This window comes from Mauremys mutica, chromosome 12 (genome assembly GCF_020497125.1).
Source record: "Mauremys mutica isolate MM-2020 ecotype Southern chromosome 12, ASM2049712v1, whole genome shotgun sequence".
NCBI classification, from domain to species: Eukaryota; Metazoa; Chordata; order Testudines; family Geoemydidae; genus Mauremys; species Mauremys mutica.
This window is the reverse complement of record NC_059083.1, coordinates 74,581,374-74,600,455: the sequence shown is the minus strand read 5'-3', so window position 1 is coordinate 74,600,455 and position 19,082 is coordinate 74,581,374. Positions and strand designations below refer to the sequence as shown.

The following is a 19,082-nucleotide window of genomic DNA, read 5'->3' as shown; positions in this document are numbered from 1 at the left end:
TCCACCAGGCTCCCTCTGCCGAGTCTCTTCACATACGCCGCGATTGCCAGCGGCAGCCATTTTGTTTCAACCTCCTTTCCAGTCCCGCTTGGGGGCGTAGAACCCTCTGTCACGACCCCCCTGGTGGCCACAGGGAGCTGATAAGGGTGAGGAGGGAAGGGATTTAAGGTGCCCACAGGCTGGTTGGACAGGACAGACTGTGCCATTGTGATGTGGCGTCTGTGCGCCGCTAGGCAACATCAGCCGGTTGCCTCCATACCCCAAGTTGCTGAGGCAAAACAACGCTCCAAAACATCTCCAAGCCTCATTGCAGGGCTTCACCATGTCAGCCCACCACAACCAAAACACAGGCCTGTCCCCTGAAAGAATCATCACGGTCCTCAGCGGTGTCCCAACACCAACTAAAGGAAAACATCATCCCTTCCTCTCAAACGCCGGCACAGCATCACCACGTGGCTTCCCCAGGCCGATGCACTGTGGGGTGGCACTGAGGGAAAACACTGTTGCATTCCCTCAAAATATCAACCATGTCATGAAGAATTACTGCGCTGATGCAGTGTCATGGCACTAAGGCAAAATGGCAGGAATCTCATCCCTCAAAACAAGGCCTAAGTGGCAAACTTGACCATCCCAGCATGGAGACCAATGAATGAACTATAGCAGTGGTCCCCAACCTGGTGACCGCAGGCACCCTGGTGCCCACCGGGGCATCTATGTGCGCCTGCGTACTGGCTGGGGGACAAGCATCTGCCAAAATGCCGCCGAAAAGCGGCGTCAACAAGAGGCGTTGCCGCTAAAATGCCGCTGATTTTCAGCAGCATTTCAGTGGCAACTCCTCTTGACGTTGCCACTTCTCGGCGGCATTTTGGCGGATGCTTGTCCACTGGCCACGGTCCTCGGTGGCTCGTCGTCCAGCGCCTGCCACCCAGAAAAGGCTGGGGACCACTGAACTATAGAGACTGAACCATCATAGTCACCAAAAGAGGTGATCACACCAAATTTGTCCTTGAGGCATATTAGCTGGGCTGTTTGGAGAAGCTTGCATCACTGTTGGTCAATACCATAGTCATTCTAAGGATAAGCAGAGGATGTCATACCTATGGACATAAATTGTACTTTAAAATTCACATGTGAAATGGTAATTGACAAGATGTTTTTTTCTTTGCAAAAAAATATTAATTTGCTTATAAAAGTATAGAAGAGATTTGAGGAATACAAAAGAGCACTTTAACCCTCTGCTGTAAAATTTAGCGATTTTCCCGCAAAAAATAAATTGATAGGGGTGTGGGGATTTAAACAGCTTCAGAATGAATTTTAATTTAAAAATCGACCATGTAAACATATTCAGTAAAATCCTTCCTCCTAACCTAAGAAAGAGAGGGAGACGTCAAAAGATCCTAAATGAAAGATTGTCCCTCCAAACGGAAAGAGGGAAGGGGAGAAATAGATTCAGAGCTGCCAAATTGGGAGCTCTTGAAGTGAGAGAGATTTTCAGATTTGTATCGAAATTGTAAATATCTCATGGGAAAACACACAGCAACATCTTCCACCCCAATAGGCAGAGGCTGCGACACCAGCCCTACAATGCATCTGCTTCCCAGGAGCTGATAGAGCTGGAGCAGTAGTTCTACGAAGCGGGGTTAGTGTGAAAGGCAGGAGAGGAAACAAGGGCAGCCGGAACCTGGGTGTTTGTGGCGTGAGCGGAGCAGGAAGACGAGCACCGTACGGCAGGAGACGAGGGGGCGGATTTCGTTGCTACACACGAAGAGCGGCTGAGCTGGGGGAAGATGCTGCCGGCTCTGCAGGAGTCTGTGGATGGGGACGAGAGGGAGCTGGAGAGCAGCGAGGAAGGGGGCGGCCCGGCCGAGGAGCGGAGGCCGGAGCGGTTCAGTAACAGCTACTACTGTCTGTACGGCTACCGGTGCCACAGGTGAGGGGCTGGATGGATTCCGCCTCCCCAACCCGCTCCCCACTACCCAGCCTTGTGCTCCCCCCCCTTCCCTAGGGAGGGCCCGGCAGAGTCCAAAGTGAGCTGCAGGTGCCGTCTCCCTCCCCTCACACTGCTGCCTGCTGTCAACAGATGATGCAGCTGGAGGGGGAACAAGGGCAGGAGAGAGCGAGGCCACTGTTAATTGCCTTTAATTCCGGGAGTGAAGGGAGGGAATAGGATGCAGTGAGGGTGGCTGAGACTTGTAAAGGTTTGGAGTGTGGTTTCCAAATAAAGGGGATTTAATCCATCTGGTTAATTACAGCTCCTAGTCTGGTCCCAGTGGTCTCCATGGCAACAAAGGGGGAAGCGGTAGACATGGTCTATCTTGACTTTAGTAAAGCTTTTGATATTGTCGTGCATGACCTTCTCATAAACAAATTAGGGAAATGCAACCTAGATGGGGCTACTATAAGATAGGCGCAAAACTGGTTGGAAAATCGTTCCCAGAGAGTAGTTATCAGTGGTTCATAGTCATGCTGGAAGGATATAACAAATGGGGTCCCGCAGGGATCAGTTCTGGGTCCAATTCTGTTCAATACCTTCATCAATTATTTAGATAATGGCATAGACATACACTTATAAAGTTTGCAGACGATACCAGCCTGAGAGGGGTCACAAGTGCTTTGGAAGATAGGATTAAAATTCAAAATGATCTGGACAAACTGGAGAAATGATCTGAAGTAAATAGGATGAAATTCAATGAGAACAAATGCAAAGTTCTCCACTTCGGAAGGAACAATCAGTTGCACACATACAAAATGGGAAATGACTGACTAGAAAGGAGTACTGCGGAAAGGGATCTGGGCGTTATAGTGGACCACAAGCTACATATGAGTCAACAATGTAACACTGTTGCAAAAAAAGCGAACATCATTCTGGGCTGTATTAGTAGGAGTGTTGTAAGCAAGACACGAGAATTAATTCTCCCGCTCTACTCCGTTCTGGTTAGGCCTCAGCTGGAGTAGTGTGTCCATTCTGGGTGCCACATTTCAGGAAAGATGTGGACAAATTGAAGAAAGTCCAGAAAAGAACAAGAAAAATGATTAAAAGGTCTAGAAAATGTGGCCTATGAGGGAAGATTGAAAAAAATTGGGTTTGTTTAGTCTGGAAAAGAGAAGACTGAGACGGGACATGGTAACAGCTTTCAAGTACATAAAAGGTTGTTACAAGGAGAGAGAAGAATTGTTCTCCTTAACTTCTGAGGATAGGACAAGAAGCAATGGGCTTAAATTGCAGCAAGGGAGGTTTAAGTTGGACATTAGGAAAAACTTCCTGTCAGGGTGGTTAAGGACTGGAATAAATTGCCTAGGGAGATTGTGGCATCTCCACCATTGGCGATTTCTAAGAGCAGGTTAGACAAACACCTGTCAGGAATGGTCTAGATTACTGGTTCCCCAACTTGTTCCGCAGCTTGCGCAGGGAAAGTCCCTGGCGTGCCGGGACGGTTTGTTTACCTGCTGCGTCCGCAGGTTTGACCGATCGCCGCTCCCAGTGGCCGCGGTTCACTGCTCCAGGCCAATGGGAGCTGCTGGAAGCGGCTGCCAGTACGTCCCTTGGCCCATGCTGCTTCCAGCAGCTCCCATTGGCCTGGAGCAGCAAACCGCGGCCAATGGGAGCTGCGATCGGCCGAATCTGCGGACGCGGCAGGTAAACAAACCGTCCCGGCCTGGCAGGGGCTTTCCCTGCGCAAGCGGCAGAACAAGTTGGAGAACCACTGGTCTAGATAATACTTAGTCCTGCCATGAGTGCAGGGGACTGAACTATATGACCTCTCGAGGTCTCTTCCAGTCCTATGATTCTCTGATTTTCTGGGTGTGTGTGAGTTTCCACTGCTCTACCACAGCCTAGCTGAGTTTGAGCTCTGGTTGAGTAGGACTTATTTGTGCAGGGTGAGGAGATGAAAAACGGAAAGATGAGTGGGACAATACCAGATTTTGGTGAGGAGCGGATTATTCTCACCCTTGCTTTGGCACCAGAACACATTGTGTTTTGCGGACAGCTCCAAATGCAGACTACTCATAAAGTGGGCATCTAGATAGGAAACTAAGGGATTCCAGGTAATGTTCTTGAAAGGTACGTGATTGACAGCACTGAAGCAGGAGGTTTTCAGAGCACAGACAACGGCAGTACTAGGCTTTTCTACATTGGTCTAGCTAAACTGAGAGGTGGGGAACCCATCCTTAGGTCTGAGAAGGAGTCCACCCTCCCTATCTATTCAGTTCTTAGCTGCTCTACTCCATTTTTTGTCTCCCCTGGGATAGAGAATAACAAGTAATTTCTTCCCCTCCTCATTACCCCCTTTGTCCTCCACTCCACAGTACTTTCAAAGGCTACTTCCACAATGCACCATCCACACAATACTTTCTCCTCGGCCCTGTTTAGTGATAATAGACCTGTATACATGTTGTGTGTCCATATTTAATGTCAGTCATAAAAATGCCTTGATTTTCAGTTCATCAGAGCAGGCTGCTGCCAGTGATGATGGAAGTCCGAGCAGTGCAACACCAGAAACTCCCTCTGCTGAAGACTTTAGGTAAAACAAACACGGCAGAACCACTTAAGCACCCTGGTTTCTCATTCAGTTTCTAATTCAGAGCTTTTGACATCTTGGTATTTGGGTAGCTACGGAAAGGAATACAGAGTTAGACAATACATTCCGCATCAGAAATACAAATCCCCCGAAAGCCATATTGAATGCACCTGGGCATTTTTTTCTGGTGTTTTTTTTTTTCTATTAAACACCAAGATGATAATGGACATATACACCAAATGGAATTTCTGAGTTGGGTGAGTGGAGGCTTAGAATAATAGACCAATGCAAATTATACTCCATGGGTTCACACTCATTTCTTTTATACTACTACTAATTCTTAGTGTATCTACATAATTTTAGGTCTTTGAATGTAAATAATTAACGATTCATCGGAGCAGGGGAACAGGACCTGGTGTCTCCCCTCAGACCCCTTCTCCAATGTCTTGTTATTTATAATACAGTGGAATAGCTTAAACAGGAGAGATTGAAAGAGCCTCACATCAGAATATCCCATAGCCCAATGGTTAGAGCACTTTCCTAAAAGGTTTAGGAGACCCCTCTTCAGATCCTTTCCCTCCCTCAATCAGAGGGGGAACTGAACCTGGGTCTCCCATGTCCCAGGTGAGCGCTCAAACCACTGGGATAAAAGTTCTCAGGTGGGCACTACAGCCACCTCCTCCTCCAGCCATTTTGTGTGGAGTTGGGTACCTACCTATGCCAGTCTCACAAGAAACACCTTGGGTGCCCAAACTAAAGGAGAGGGGTTGCCGGTTATGAGTCACTAGAAGAGATAGGTGTCTGTCTCCCTAAGAAGCCTCCCTGCAACCTGGATTTAAGCACTTATTTCCCTTAGAGGGACAGAGCTTAGGATACACCCCTTCCTTGGCTTCCCCCAAGGGCTAGCTTAGGTGACTCCTCACCTAGCATGCTGGCTTTTGTGAATTACATTCTAAGGTGCCTATCTCACCCCATTCTTTGATTAGGGAGCCTCAGCTAACTCAGGGCTTTCTGAATTGCAGTGTTATTCCTGTGATTTTGCAGGCACCTAAAAGTTAGGCGCCGTGATGCTTGTCACAATGCCCAAGTCCCTTTGTGAGTCCGGGCTTAAGCGACGTGGTATTGAGTAAATCTGTGTCAACTGATACTAGAATTAAAGAATCCCAATTTAGTGAACAAGACACTGAACACATTTCTGACTTGCCACAGGTCAGATAATGTGTTAGAGGCAGTGCCAGGAACAGATTCCAGGAGTCCTGACTCAGCCACTGCTATAACCATAAGGAAGCACTCCTCCTCACATGACATGTGCTGGAGTCAGGCACATGCCCAGTTAGAGAATTAAAATAGTTTACTCTTCTTCTCACTAAGAATTTTATCTTGTTTTCAAAGCCTCTCCTTGGTGGATACTAACTTACCAGCTGAAGCAGAGACAGAATTACGCAGTTTTATTGCTAAGCGTCTTATTAAAGGAGCACTTTTTGAGGGGATGGGTAATGTTGCATCTGTGGAGTTGAGGTAAGAGTAAAATGTACTGTTTTTAATTTGTGATAAACATGGGAAGTGATAAGAAATGCTGGCAGTCTCACTAAGTTTACCATCTGCTGCTGCATATGAGTTTAATCCTGATTGCAGCTAATCAGCCTGTCAAAGCATATGTAAGGCTCTCAGTTTAGTTATGTGCTAGTAGCATTTGCCTTAGATTTCCTTTAGGTGGCAGTGAAAAACTGCGAACATATTAAATTGTGATACATTAGTTTTGATTAGGTTGTTCTGATCACACTTTCTGTGCAGTTAACAAGGAGGAAAAGATCTAGGAAGGTTGTATATGTGATGCTATGTGCAGGTTATATTGGGGGTTAGCAGTTTTTTAAATAAATCACACACACACACACTATATAATGTGTATATAATTATATACAATGTGTATGATTATATATATATATATATATACATATACACATACACACACACACATATATATATATATATAGAGAGAGAGAGAGAGAGAGTAAGTACATATTGTAGTTGACTCCCACTCCTTTACACATGGCCTTTATTTCTAAAGTCAGTTTATCTTTTGTAGCCTTGTTGGAAAATATGAACAATTGTTGTTGTTTTTTTAAAAGAGGTTATAAATAGGATAGTTAAAACTTGCATTTATTTATTTCAGTCAAAGGTAATCAGAATGACATTACTGTTCTGAAAGCAAGAGTATTCTTTTGGGATCAGGACAGAATTATTTTGATCAAGGTGAAAAACCATAGCGATTCAAAATCTTAATCTTAATCATTATCTGATTATTCACAAATTTATATAAAATGTGGGATAGGAAATCTTGACCCAAATGAAGTCAATGGCAAAACTTCCGTTGACTTTAAGAGGGTCAGGATTTCACCTATGGTCAGTGGCTGGTTAAATTCTAATGTGAGATACAAAATGAGATTCATTTAGAACAATCATTACCTTATTTGGCACATCTGCATCTGATTCAGTCATTATTCTTTTTCTGTCTCTAGCATACCAGAATTTCGAGTTGGTTGTTATTACTGTCTTCTCCAACAAGAAAAGCTTCTAGAAACAGCAACAGTGGAATCAAATATCAGCCCTCCAGAGTATGTAACTTGTTTCTTAGGAGGCTCAGAGAAAGGGCTTGAGCTATATCCTTTCCTTAACCTCTCTTTATTTGGGTGTAGGGAAAGAGCATATGAAAATAACAAGTAGCGTGTTTACCCCATTAACTTTGAAACATTTTCCAGATCTGCTGCCAATTCCTTGAATTCATTGACTACTAGCCTACTTGTACACATCTTCCAGAGTATAACTGAAAATGTGATTACCTACTATATACTAAATGGGCAAAGCACAGGTCTCAATTTACACATCTTATTTCCTTAAGAGGATACTTTCAGACTTGAGTTGGACATATATGTTCAAGGCCTGAAGACTAACCTTGATTCAGAGGTAAGATCTAATTCTATGACTGAATTTTTTTTAAATGGTAAAGATGACATTTTATGAACTGTTAACCTGATTTTATAGGGCTGATTTGTTATCGGCTCGCCAATGATCTGAGCAGAAGATCCTTAGGTTCTTGTCAAATCAGGCAACAGAATTAGAGAATGTAGAGAGTTCAGTACTTTGTCCGGATTCTCAGGGTGTGCAGCAAGGGCACTCGCACTGAGGACACAACTTAGTTCTTGCGGTGTACTTTGTGGTTACCGGTACGACCCAGAATTTTGGTAAACATATTCAGTTCTCCATTCACTTCCCCCAAAGTCGAAAGGGTAACTGGTAGGCCATTTATCTATCCCAAAGGTTATAAACACTTATGCTAACTTGTTCTCGCTAATCATACAGGATACAGGCCTGTAGGTTCCTTGCATTACAGCCAAATATAATGAAATAATATCTACTGAAATATAAACCAAAATAATATAATCAAACTAAGAAAGAAAATCAGATTATATAATATAGCAAGCTGACAGGCTAGCCCCATGGGCTACAGAATAAGGATTGATTACTCTGACAAAAAGTTAGTACAGTACATGAAAGACCAACATAAACAGGAGGAAATGAGCAACTGTCTATATTCTATACAGTGAAACAAGTGTATACCCTAAGTGCTGCCCACCATACAAGTTAAACAAATGGAAACAGCAGACTTTCTTTCCCAAGCACAGTAATCTTAAGGGTTACTTGTGACACTAATAGGTAAAATCAGACAGAAGTGTGAATGAATTGACTAAATCCCTTTGAGAAATTATAATAGCATATGGAAAGGTTAGCAATGAGCATTCAGTCCCCTAACTTTTCTAAGCAGTGGTGACAGGTTGATTTGTTTTTTTATGTGAATAAACTTTGGTGGAGGGGAGGGAGTTCAGGGAATGGAACCCAGGTTCTGACTCCCAGTCCTGTACCCTATCTACTGGACTACACTGCTTGCCTCATACATGTCAGAACAGTTTACAAATATAACATGTCATCTTCCTGATTAATATAAAGGCTTTGCAGCCAGTATTTCATGTCAGTAAGACTTAAGATGCCAAGCTAATGATTTTTGCTGATTGTAGTTCAAAATTAGGAAGGAATTGACATCCAAATTGCATAGTTGGAATGGGTTAGCAATATGCTTATTTTTATACCAGAATCAAAGCTGTAATGTTTCAATTTGTTACAGAAAAGTAATCTGGATACTTATATTAAACCCTACCTAAGAAGTTGGTTTGAGGACTCTGTATGCCCTATCCAGAGGGTAGTGCAGCTCTTCCAGGAGAAACTTGCCTTTTTGTTACATGCTGTAAGTATACATCAAACTAAAACATCTTCTGAACATTTTCTAGTCAACTCAGTGATCCTGTTATATTGTAAATGTAGCTTGTATTTGGCTTTTCCATTGTCCCTGAACTGAATGAAGAAAACCTCCCCCTTTAATCAATACAAAGTGATTTTTCTCAGCTATATTACTAAGCCAGTACCAGCTATTTCATTCACCAGTCAGGAATGAACTAGCGTTTTAAAATTAATAATTTTATAGCTGACTTATTTTAAAATTGAATGCTTAGTATTCAACTTATAATTAGAATGAGATAGGCAATAAAAATTCCATTTTGCTCAGACGAGGACAAGGACAGCTTAGTGTCTATGAAATTCATTGTAGAAAGATGCTGAGAACAAAAAAATAAGATGAGTCATATACTGCTAGACAGTGAAAATGAGACGGATGTGGGCAGAATGGTTAACAGAAGTACGAACTAGTATACTTTTCAAAATGTATAAATAGTTGTAATGAATATGCTGTAGTCTGGAGCACTTATCTAGCTTCTGGTACTTACTAGGCTATTTGGAAAAGAACTTAACTAGGATCACTTGTTACTCTTTGCTAGTAATAATAATGAAAATAGTAACAGAAGTGAAATATATACAGCCAACAGCAATCAAATTGTGTTGTCTTTTTTTTAAAGGCTTTAAGTTACACTCCTGTTGAAGTTAAAAATTCAGATGAAAGAACAAAGAAAGATATTCACAGGTAAAGAATATTACTCCTAACCAGAGACAATATAGTCTATATGTTGCTTGGCTTACTGTATGATCCCTTTCCTGGTTTTGCTGTTTGGGTGGAAACTAGCAGTTCACAATAGTTTTGTATGTCAGGTTTCTGAGCGCTGCCAGTCTCCAAGGTCTCATTCAGGAAGGTACAATGACCTCCTTGTGTATAGCCATGACTGAGGAACAGCACAAATCGGTGGTAATAGACTGTAGTGGACCACAGCCTCAGTTCCATAATGCAGGTGAGATCATGGATGGGGATGCTTCCATCAATTTATCCAGCTCATCTTTAGAGAAGGCTCAGCACCCTATGGGATCATACCCAGAAAGTTTTGGGACCTGGCTATCTTGAGAACACCTTTCTTCCCATTTGATATCACACCATATATGATCCACAGAGGCACTTGATCTCTGGTTTAAAAGTGAGAGATCCTCGGGTCTGGAATTTGATCAGCTCTATGATCTACCAAAACTCAGATTAATTAAGCTTCAGATCAATCCACAGAGCTCACTTTTTCTGTCAGGCTTTTGATGAGTGGTATATAGAGGGATGTGGATGGTTAGATAATTATAGTTATTTTGGGCAAGTATAATTCTGTTTGATTGGACAGTTTGCTGTAGATTTTAACCTTGTTTGTAGTTTTAAAAGCACCTGGAGCTTTGGGAAAGATGTTTCAAAGAAACTGAAAACAAAATCTATTTTCCTGACATACTAGTTAAAATAGAAAGAAAGGGGGATTAGTTACATTTTCTTTCATTTTCTCATATACATTCTATCCATCTTTTGAATTTTTATGCTTTTGAATATTTATATCGTATTGCAAACATTAGTGGTGTTAGTTACAATTATTGTGTGAGTGAGATTAAGTACACAGTCACATGTGGGTTATGCAGTGCTCTAATGTGCGTGCGCGCGTGCACACACACACACACACACTTTTTCTTTACCTCCTTTTCTTTGTTCCTAAACGTATACCAGGAAGCAACAAATTCTGTGACGACTGGATGCAGGCTTTTCTAAATGGTGCTGAAGGTGGAAATCCATTTCTCTTCCGGCAAATAGTGGAGAACTTTAAATTGAAGGTAACTTTGTACACTCGTATGCTTGCCGGAGACAGAAGGGTTACTGAGTATGCAAATAGTCACTTTTGCATGGATATAGTGATAACTGTGAGAGCTTGCCTAGTTCTTGCTGTACTCAGAGTGGACAAGAACAGAATATCCTCTAAAGGAGACATAGACAGATTTAGAAACCAACTTATTTTTTTCTTAAAACAACCTAACTTTAAAATTACAATAGAAACGCCCGTCAAGAGTTGTAGCTAACTGATTTGTCTACTAATGTATGTAATAAAATTCTTACTGCAGACTCTTCCACTTCTCCAAATTCATGTATTGGCATACCTTCCCTACAGATAAAAGAATGAGGAATATTTTCTGTTACTGTGTTTATAGGCCATACAAGACACTAACAACCTGAAGAGGTTTATTCGTCAGGCAGAAATGAACCATTATGCCTTGTTCAAGTGTTTTGTGTTTCTAAAGAACTGTGGCAGTGGAGATGTCCTTCTGAAGATTGTTAAAGTGGAGCAAGCAGAAATGCCAGAAGCCAAAAATGTAATAACTGTCCTTGAGGAATTCATGAGAGAAACAGCAGTAGCCTAAAAATATTAATTTTTGTACTTGCTTTGTACTATTGTATAAATAATTAATTCCTTCTTTGCAGATCAGAATTCACTATTGCAGAAACTTAAATTATATTTGAAAGCATTCAGTCATTTCAAACTTATTTCACTTCTGGGTCTTTTTAGAAAAAGCAGCATGAGATTTGCTTCAAATTTTTGAATATAGTGTTTTATACAAATCCAGACATTGTTTTTTCAACACTTACAGATTCTGCAAGTGATCCTCCTTTTTTGCGAACCACACCATTTTGTTTTTTACTGTCATGTCATAAGAAAAACGTTCACCTGAATGGCAGTGATAGTTTTTAAGCATTTAGAAAATGTTTAATGCATAAGAACTAGTAGAGAGGATCATGACTAAACATTGAGATCAGATTTATTTAAACAAAAAAGTCATATAAAGAACTGCAAACATTTGGATAAATTGCATATAAGTTGCAAGAGATAATAGGTAATATCTTTTATTGGACCAAGTTCTATCCAACTTAGTCCAATAAAAGATATTACCTTAGCCACTTCGTGTCTCTGCTATCCTGGGACTGACATGGTTACAAAGCAGGGGAGAATCAGGCTAAAATTTGTATAAAGATGAATTTAACTTGGCCATAAGTCTGTACTGAATTAAGCTAAGGTCTCAGATATATATATTTCATTTTGAAAATGCATCATTGTATTCCAGCAATGAACTCTCTCACACATGGGAAATACATTTTCTAAACCATAAGTAATTTAGACAGCAAAATATATACACCAATTTGGATGCAGTAGGAGCCAAAACTAAGGGGACCTTTATCAAGATTACAGAGAGGAGGACTGCAGGGGATAGTCCTTATGTAGCAAAAACGCACATTTGTTTCAGTTGTTTAGCTAGGGAATGCAGCCTTTGTACGTAGTGTGTTTTGTCATAACTTGACACTTAATGAACTATCCTATTATGAAGAGGTCTCCATCACTAACTATATTTGTAATAATATTACTGAACCAGTAGTGTGACTGCTGTTTGTTTTGTGAGTGGTGTACATCATAGTTAAAAGGTACATGCTTTCTTGTGATATAATCATATCTAATAAAATAAATTAACAATCTTGATGGTATAGTTTACTTTTTAATTCCAAGTAAGTATTTCCAATAACTGAATGACTCTGTTTAAGCTCTATATCTTATATTATTCTCCTAGCAATATCTGGAGGAGTTACAGGTATAGCACCCTCATATGGATGGGAGAAGGGATGTGCATTGGCAGAGAGGAAAGTAAAAGTAGCCTAACAAAATACAACCTGTTACCACATCGCATCATAGGCTGCATGCAGGATCACTGAGGATTAAACAGTTTCCTTCAGCATGTTTGATTCATCAGTTAGTAAGCCAATACTAGCAGCATTCAATAACCTATGTTGCTTTCTATCACTTCCATACATTTTTTACTACTTTGGAAAACCGTTCCTTTAATGTTCTAACTGGTTCAGGTGCGAGGGATCTCTCCATGCTAAGAAATATATGAGCATCATGAAGAATGGGTTGCTGATTAATGTCTTCATATCAAGCATTACTGAGGATAAGATTTTGTCATGGACATCAGATTCTCTGACTTTCAGAGACCTCCGTGACATTTTCTACTTCAGCCCCACGGTGGCGGGGCTGGAGTTGTCAGCTGGCAGGAGCTCTGAAGCTCCGAGCCACCACAGGCGGTGTGGACACACGAGTTCCAATCTGCCATGGGCAGTGAGGGCCCCACAGCTCCAAGCCACTGGTCCCACAGTTGTCAGGCTCTGTGGGTGGTGGGGTCCCCGGAGTTCCAAGCCACTGCGGGCAGTAGGGACCCCGCATCTCTCAGCTGCTGCGGGTGGTGGGTGCTGGAGAAAAACTCCCATCCTCTGGGCTCGGGCTCTCACCTCACCCTGCCTCAGGCTTCAGTCATCCCCCTGTCAGTCCTGCCCACCATTATTTTTAGTAAAAGTCACAGACAAGTCATGGGCTTCCATGAATTTTTGTTTATTGCCAGCGACCTGTCCGTGACTTTTACTAAAAATAACCGTGACAAAATCTTAACCTTAAGCATTACAATGTGCAAGGCAAGAATCTCTAATTGCCAGGGGATGACTGTGGTGATGTGAGAAATGAGGCTGCTCCTCACCCACTTTGGGTGGAGCGGTTGGCTGAGGGCCCCAAGTGGTAATGTGTATTGCTTGCGGTCAAGGCTGGCCTCAAAATACCCAGTCTAGTAATGGGCAGGTCATTTTGAAGCTCTAGAATAGAGGTGTTACTGGAATATCAGCAGACTACATCCGTTGGGGGTAATATACTTTCTCCTTTGTGATACAAGGACAAACTGCATTCTGGCTTCTGAGTTACCTTCAGGGCAGCTTTAATGGATAGTGTCATCTGCATATTTGCTGCCATCCTCATAGTTTTGTACCAGCCTTGTAAAGTTATTAAGAGAGTTTTCCTGGCCAACCTATCCAGGTCAGTCATTGGGGTGATCACTGTTAGACAGTCCTGTACTGGCAAGAATCACCTGGCACATTCTTCTTTTTGGAGAAAAATTATTCATGATGTGGTCCTAGCAAGTTCATACTTACCCACATTTAGTATATATAGTATGTCACACACCATAGTTATAAAGCCCAGCTTGTTTAGCCTTTGCTTGTGAGACTTGGATTTCTTCCACTTGCATAGGCCTTTCTTCCCTGAGCAGCTGCTTACCTCAATTTCAGTCCTATTAAGTTTGTGTCCCATCACATGTGGTTGCCTTTGTGCTGGGTTCCATCCTGGAACTATCAAACTTTGCATGCCTGGTAGATTTTCTCTTCATTATCTATCTGTTCCTGCTTTCAGCTCCTTCTAGGCTCAATTTTCCCAAGATCTGCACTTTGAAGGAACAAGGTGATTGGTATTTAAAAAAAAAATAAAAATCCTCCGTGTTGCTGTATACTTGATACACTTAAAAAGTGTAAATAAAATAAAATCCTCCATGTTGCTGTATACTTGATACACTTAAAAAGTAAAGAATTTACTGAAGAACCTGGCTAAGCCTGAGAAGCTCATTGCAAAATACTGAATACTTTCTCAAAAATAAAATACTATTCAAAGCAGATGGTGAAATGAAACAAAGGACAAGCCCTGCTGTAACATACTATAATGGTTAACGGAATTGGAGATGAACCTCAACTGGGTTTGCAAGAGTTTTACAGTGGACTGGGAGTCAGGACTCCTGAGTTCTATCTCTGCCTCTACTACAAGCATGCTGGGAGATCTTGAAACCTCTGGATTAGTTTGCCTATCTGCAATTATTTGGAACCCCATAGGCATGAATGGTGTTCTACAAAAACAGACAACGTGGTCATTGCATGAAGGCAATGACCATCTAAAACAAACACTACTTACCTACTCAGAAGCGTTTCTAGGCTTCATCAATTGTTTAAAGAGCTACAAGAGTCTCTGATGAAAGATGCTCTAAGTGCAAATCACTAAAAATAACAGGCGAGTTTAACACTCATGCAGTAGCTGTAAACTGTCACTTGCTACGTTTTAGTTACAAGAGATGTCAAAACTGCTCAAAGGAGTGGCCATGAGTTATGTTTAATTTCTTAGTGATATTTTAACCCAACTATTCTTAATGTCAACCTGCAGAGGAATTTTTTTAAATTGGGATTGTGCCCCTTTTTTGTTCCATTATGATGTTTAAAGCAGGCTGATTTTTTTAATTTTGTTTTTGTTTTGTATCTGAGCAATTTCAGGAATATCAGTTGTGGTCTTTCCTTGTTTTGCTGGAGGACTGTTAACTCCATTTCTTAAGTCAAGTGGGTGTCAAAGGGTGTCAAATCTATAACAAAGACATGTTTTCTCCTAAGTGTTCATTAGACATTGGTGGTAAATATATTTTAACAAAAAAATAACCAAAATAAAGCCTGGTTAGAACAGACAGGTTAAAAATCCCCTTCTCTTTCTCAACCTTTAGGCTACTGTCTCTTGTGATGTCATAATTTCACTAGTGTTCCAGTTATCAGGAAGTGGACAAGACCTGAATTTTTAAAGTTTAAAAAAAAAAAATCAGACGATACCACTTTCTTCATACCTTATACAGAAACAAAAAGGGGCAGAAATCTATTTTTTTCCTTTACCACACACTTTAAACAAAATACAAAAATAAGTAATCGATCTCAATAGTCAGTGGTGAAATAGAAAAGTTGAAATCAAATCACTCGTGTCAAAACATTCTTGTTAATTTTTTAATTGTAGATGTACTTATAAAACACAATCCCTCTTTGCAAGTTGGTGTTTGTTGTTGGTTTTGGCATGTTACACTAACAAGCTCAATCTTAAAAAAAAAAAAAAAAAGCCCCCCCAAATCTTTAATGGAAGCTGTGCTCAAATAATATTTGTTACAACAAAAATATACAGAATGTACACAATACAAAAATATTTAGAAACATATCATGTGTAACCTTGCAAATATTGTTTTGTTCTCCTAGCCCTTGATGGTGAAGCATCAATTGTTCGGCATTTTTAAGGCAGAATTATATTGTTTGGTGCTCTGTGATTAACACTTGGAGGAGGCATTAGTATTGATAATGAAAGCAAAAGAAAATCAAGCTGCATAAATCTAGCTTTATTTGCAAACTAAACAGACTCTGTGGGGGAGTCAGGATACATTTGGTGACTAATGTGTCTACTAAACTCATTGGAAATTAATGTATTTTTGCTGCATAAATCAGGCCTGTGAAATTTTTCACGTGTTGTAAAGTACTCAGCAATGTAAATTTGCTGTACTATGTTCTGGCATTTTAAAGAACCTCATTAGGGAGCTTCTTCCAATTAAAAGCCAAAGATTAATGATGACATTAATAATACATTTACCTTGAAAACAGTTTGCTTTTGTTTCACATGTGATTTATTCTTTTAGTGAACAGCTGAAGTGCCTTCATCTTCAACCAGTTCTCAGTGCCTGTGCTGTGAAGTGTTGAGCTGTAGAAGTTGTTGAGCAGCAGGACATAGTACCCTAAGGCTGTCACTTTTTAAAAGAAAAAGAATTACAATAATAAGAGGGACACCAAAACCAGAACCCCAAATCTACTGGCCTTTGGCTTGCTAGATCTGAACCTGCCTACGTGGGGTCAGATCTGGTTACAATTCAGGTAAAACCAAAGAGTGGGATATTCAAAAACCTCAGTAAGTTAGGAGCTCAAGTCCCAGGAAAATCAATATGATTTGTGCTCCTAACTTATTTAAGTGCTTTTGAAAATCCAGTCTGAAATCTTGCGAGAATAAAAAGTTGGCACAAAATCATGGACATCTTAGGAGGTCTATTGACTTTGTGAGATGGCCACACTATTTTGGGACCAAGGATTCCATCTGTTGTATATAAAATAAAACCCAAATTCTCCAATCTGAAATCCATAGGCAGTATGATCCATTGGACAGAGCATAGTCCAGGAGATAGGATCCCTGAGTTCTTGTGTGACAAAGGCTCACTTTGTCACCTTGTACAAGTTGTAACTCCCCTAGCCTCAGTTTCCTCATTTATAAAATTAAATAAAATACTTATTTATTTCTACCTAAGCAAGTAGTGAAGATTCATAAATATTTGTGATATGCTATGTAAGTGCTAAGTATTATTCCTGGCTGACTGGAAAAAGGACATGAAATGCTTAGTTAAAGATTTAGCAAAAGTTACAAGTCTTTTTTTCCTTAACCCACATTTAGAGGTTATTTCTTGTGAGTTCATATCCCATCCCTCCTTATCTGGCTTCTTCCTTTATTTAATATTAGTGATGTGTGCAAAAAACTGTTTCTAGATCCAAGGATCTAAAAATAAGAGGTGCAACTTGCAGCTCCCACTGACTGTGCACTCATCTTTTCATTCTGGGTGGTGCTTTTTTTTGGCCACTATTAATTTCTTTCTTTTTGGTTCCCATGAGAAGGAGCTATCCACATGGAGTTCTAAGTAAAAGCAGCTGCCAGCATCAACCTCTGAATTGACCATCAGGTGTCCCTCAAGGAGTTGTATTACCAGTGTCCCCAGATTCTGAGTCAGTCTTCATTACCCCTCCCGTCCGGTTGCTCCCTAAACCCAATACCGGATAATCCTTCACAGTAGCTGTGCTGCAATTCAACATCAACTAGGGGAATAGCTCTTACAGGTTCACCACATCTCTTCTTTTCACCATGAAAAACTTGTCCAAGGATATTAGCACAAGGAAAAACTTGTTATAAAATATACACCACTCACTAGTGTCTTCATGTTGATCATAACAATTCCTCTCTCTCTCTCTCTCTCTCTGACATTAAGTATCTGTAAGGTCCAATAGATTCACATTTTGTTGAACTACATAATGTGAAATTCTGCTAGCAGCTGAATTAAAAAAAAAATCAATTCACTATGTAAATTGCTTCTTTATGACCAGATGAGACGAGCCACTGTAAGTCCCAATTCAGCCACAAATGACTGGAGAAGAGTAATGTTAAGGCTCTGGCACAAACCAGCAACAGCAAAGACATCTGGAGGTGAAAGAGAAAAATCTATCCTCTGTTCACTCATTGGTGCTGCAACATGCTGGCACAATGGGGTGAATTTAAAAGACAGCATAATTGAGATTGATAGATTTTGACAATTTTAAGTTTATTTGATATTTTCAAATGGTTAATATCAAACAGTTTTTTAAAAAGGGAGTAAAGATCTCAGCCCAAGTGCCTTGTATTGCCCTTGATCTCTGAGTTGGTGACATCACGCATAGATTTAGTGCATTGCCTTGCCTTTGTGTGAGGTGGGTGGATGAATTCCCCCTTAAAATATTGAAATATAAAACATTTGATTTATTCATCCGTACATGTGAACTCAGTGCTGGTTTCAGGTGCCAGCCTAACTGAGACCTGGGATTGGTTGGCAGAGCCCACCCAAGCAATGAAAGGCCTGCTCCTTCAGACAAGGGAGGGAGAAACAGAACAGAAAAATCAACCAATCACTGAGACAACAAAAATGCACAAACCGCAATAGGGAGGCAGGTCACACGATCAAAAGGAGGGATCCAAGAAGCTGGTGGAGATCCTCCAAGGAACCCTGCTCAGTTGAATTAATCAATGAGGGACTGGAATACGGTCCCATGGTCAAAGAGACTTCCCCCATCCATCTTCATCCTCCTGGACTGATGAACGGCCATCTTGGCCAGTGCCAGGAAAAGGATGACAGATGACGTGGAGATTGATGGCCCTGGAGTCTAAAGTCCATTATTAAGCCATTAAACAGGTGCAGCAGGGACAGAGGCATTTATAGAAACAGGCCCTCAAGGGCTAATCCTATACCTCTTTCAGTCAGGTCAACAGGAGTTTTGCTAACATGAAGCTGCAGGATACAGCCTTCAATTATCTAGTATGGATAATATGTTGATTTCTTTCCCTCTCTCTCATTCAAATACTGACACATGGTGAGGCAGAAATAGTATGTAAAATAGTCTCTCCATCACCAAAGACCCATCTAGCAGCACTTTACTACAACGAACCTGCATTTTTCATAACAGTGACTCAGAGGGGCAGTTGACGCACCTTTACACAGAGGCTGGACAGAGATTTTTAAGAGGGAGAGAGTGCCCTTGAAGGGAGGTTCCTTGGGAATTTGCATGTAAATGCCTTCCCATTTGATGCATTCAAAAAACAAAAATATTCAGAAGAAATCTTCATGGGGTTTAAAGTAGGGCAGATTGAAAATGTTTCGTAGAATTTTTTTGATGGAAAATTGAGTTTTTGACAAAAAAAATTTTAAGTGTCTACTTTCCTCAAAATTAAAAAGTTAAAAAATGTTTGTTTTTTTGTTTGAAAACCAAAACCATTTTCC

The 19,082-nt window shown here is 40.8% G+C and overlaps 1 protein-coding gene across 1 annotated transcript; it reads left to right on the top strand.

The window, feature by feature from the left end:
* The first annotated feature begins 1,344 nt into the window (after positions 1-1,344).
* On the top strand, positions 1,345-12,343 carry C12H17orf75 (chromosome 12 C17orf75 homolog). Its single transcript, XM_044981776.1, has 10 exons — positions 1,345-1,930; positions 4,443-4,523; positions 5,913-6,038; positions 7,040-7,180; positions 7,427-7,484; positions 8,701-8,820; positions 9,485-9,549; positions 9,675-9,811; positions 10,549-10,652; positions 11,025-12,343. Exons 1-10 carry the CDS (start codon positions 1,788-1,790, stop codon positions 11,232-11,234), a joined length of 1,185 nt encoding a protein of 394 aa, XP_044837711.1. The 5' UTR covers positions 1,345-1,787; the 3' UTR covers positions 11,235-12,343.
* Positions 12,344-19,082: the final 6,739 nt, after the last annotated feature.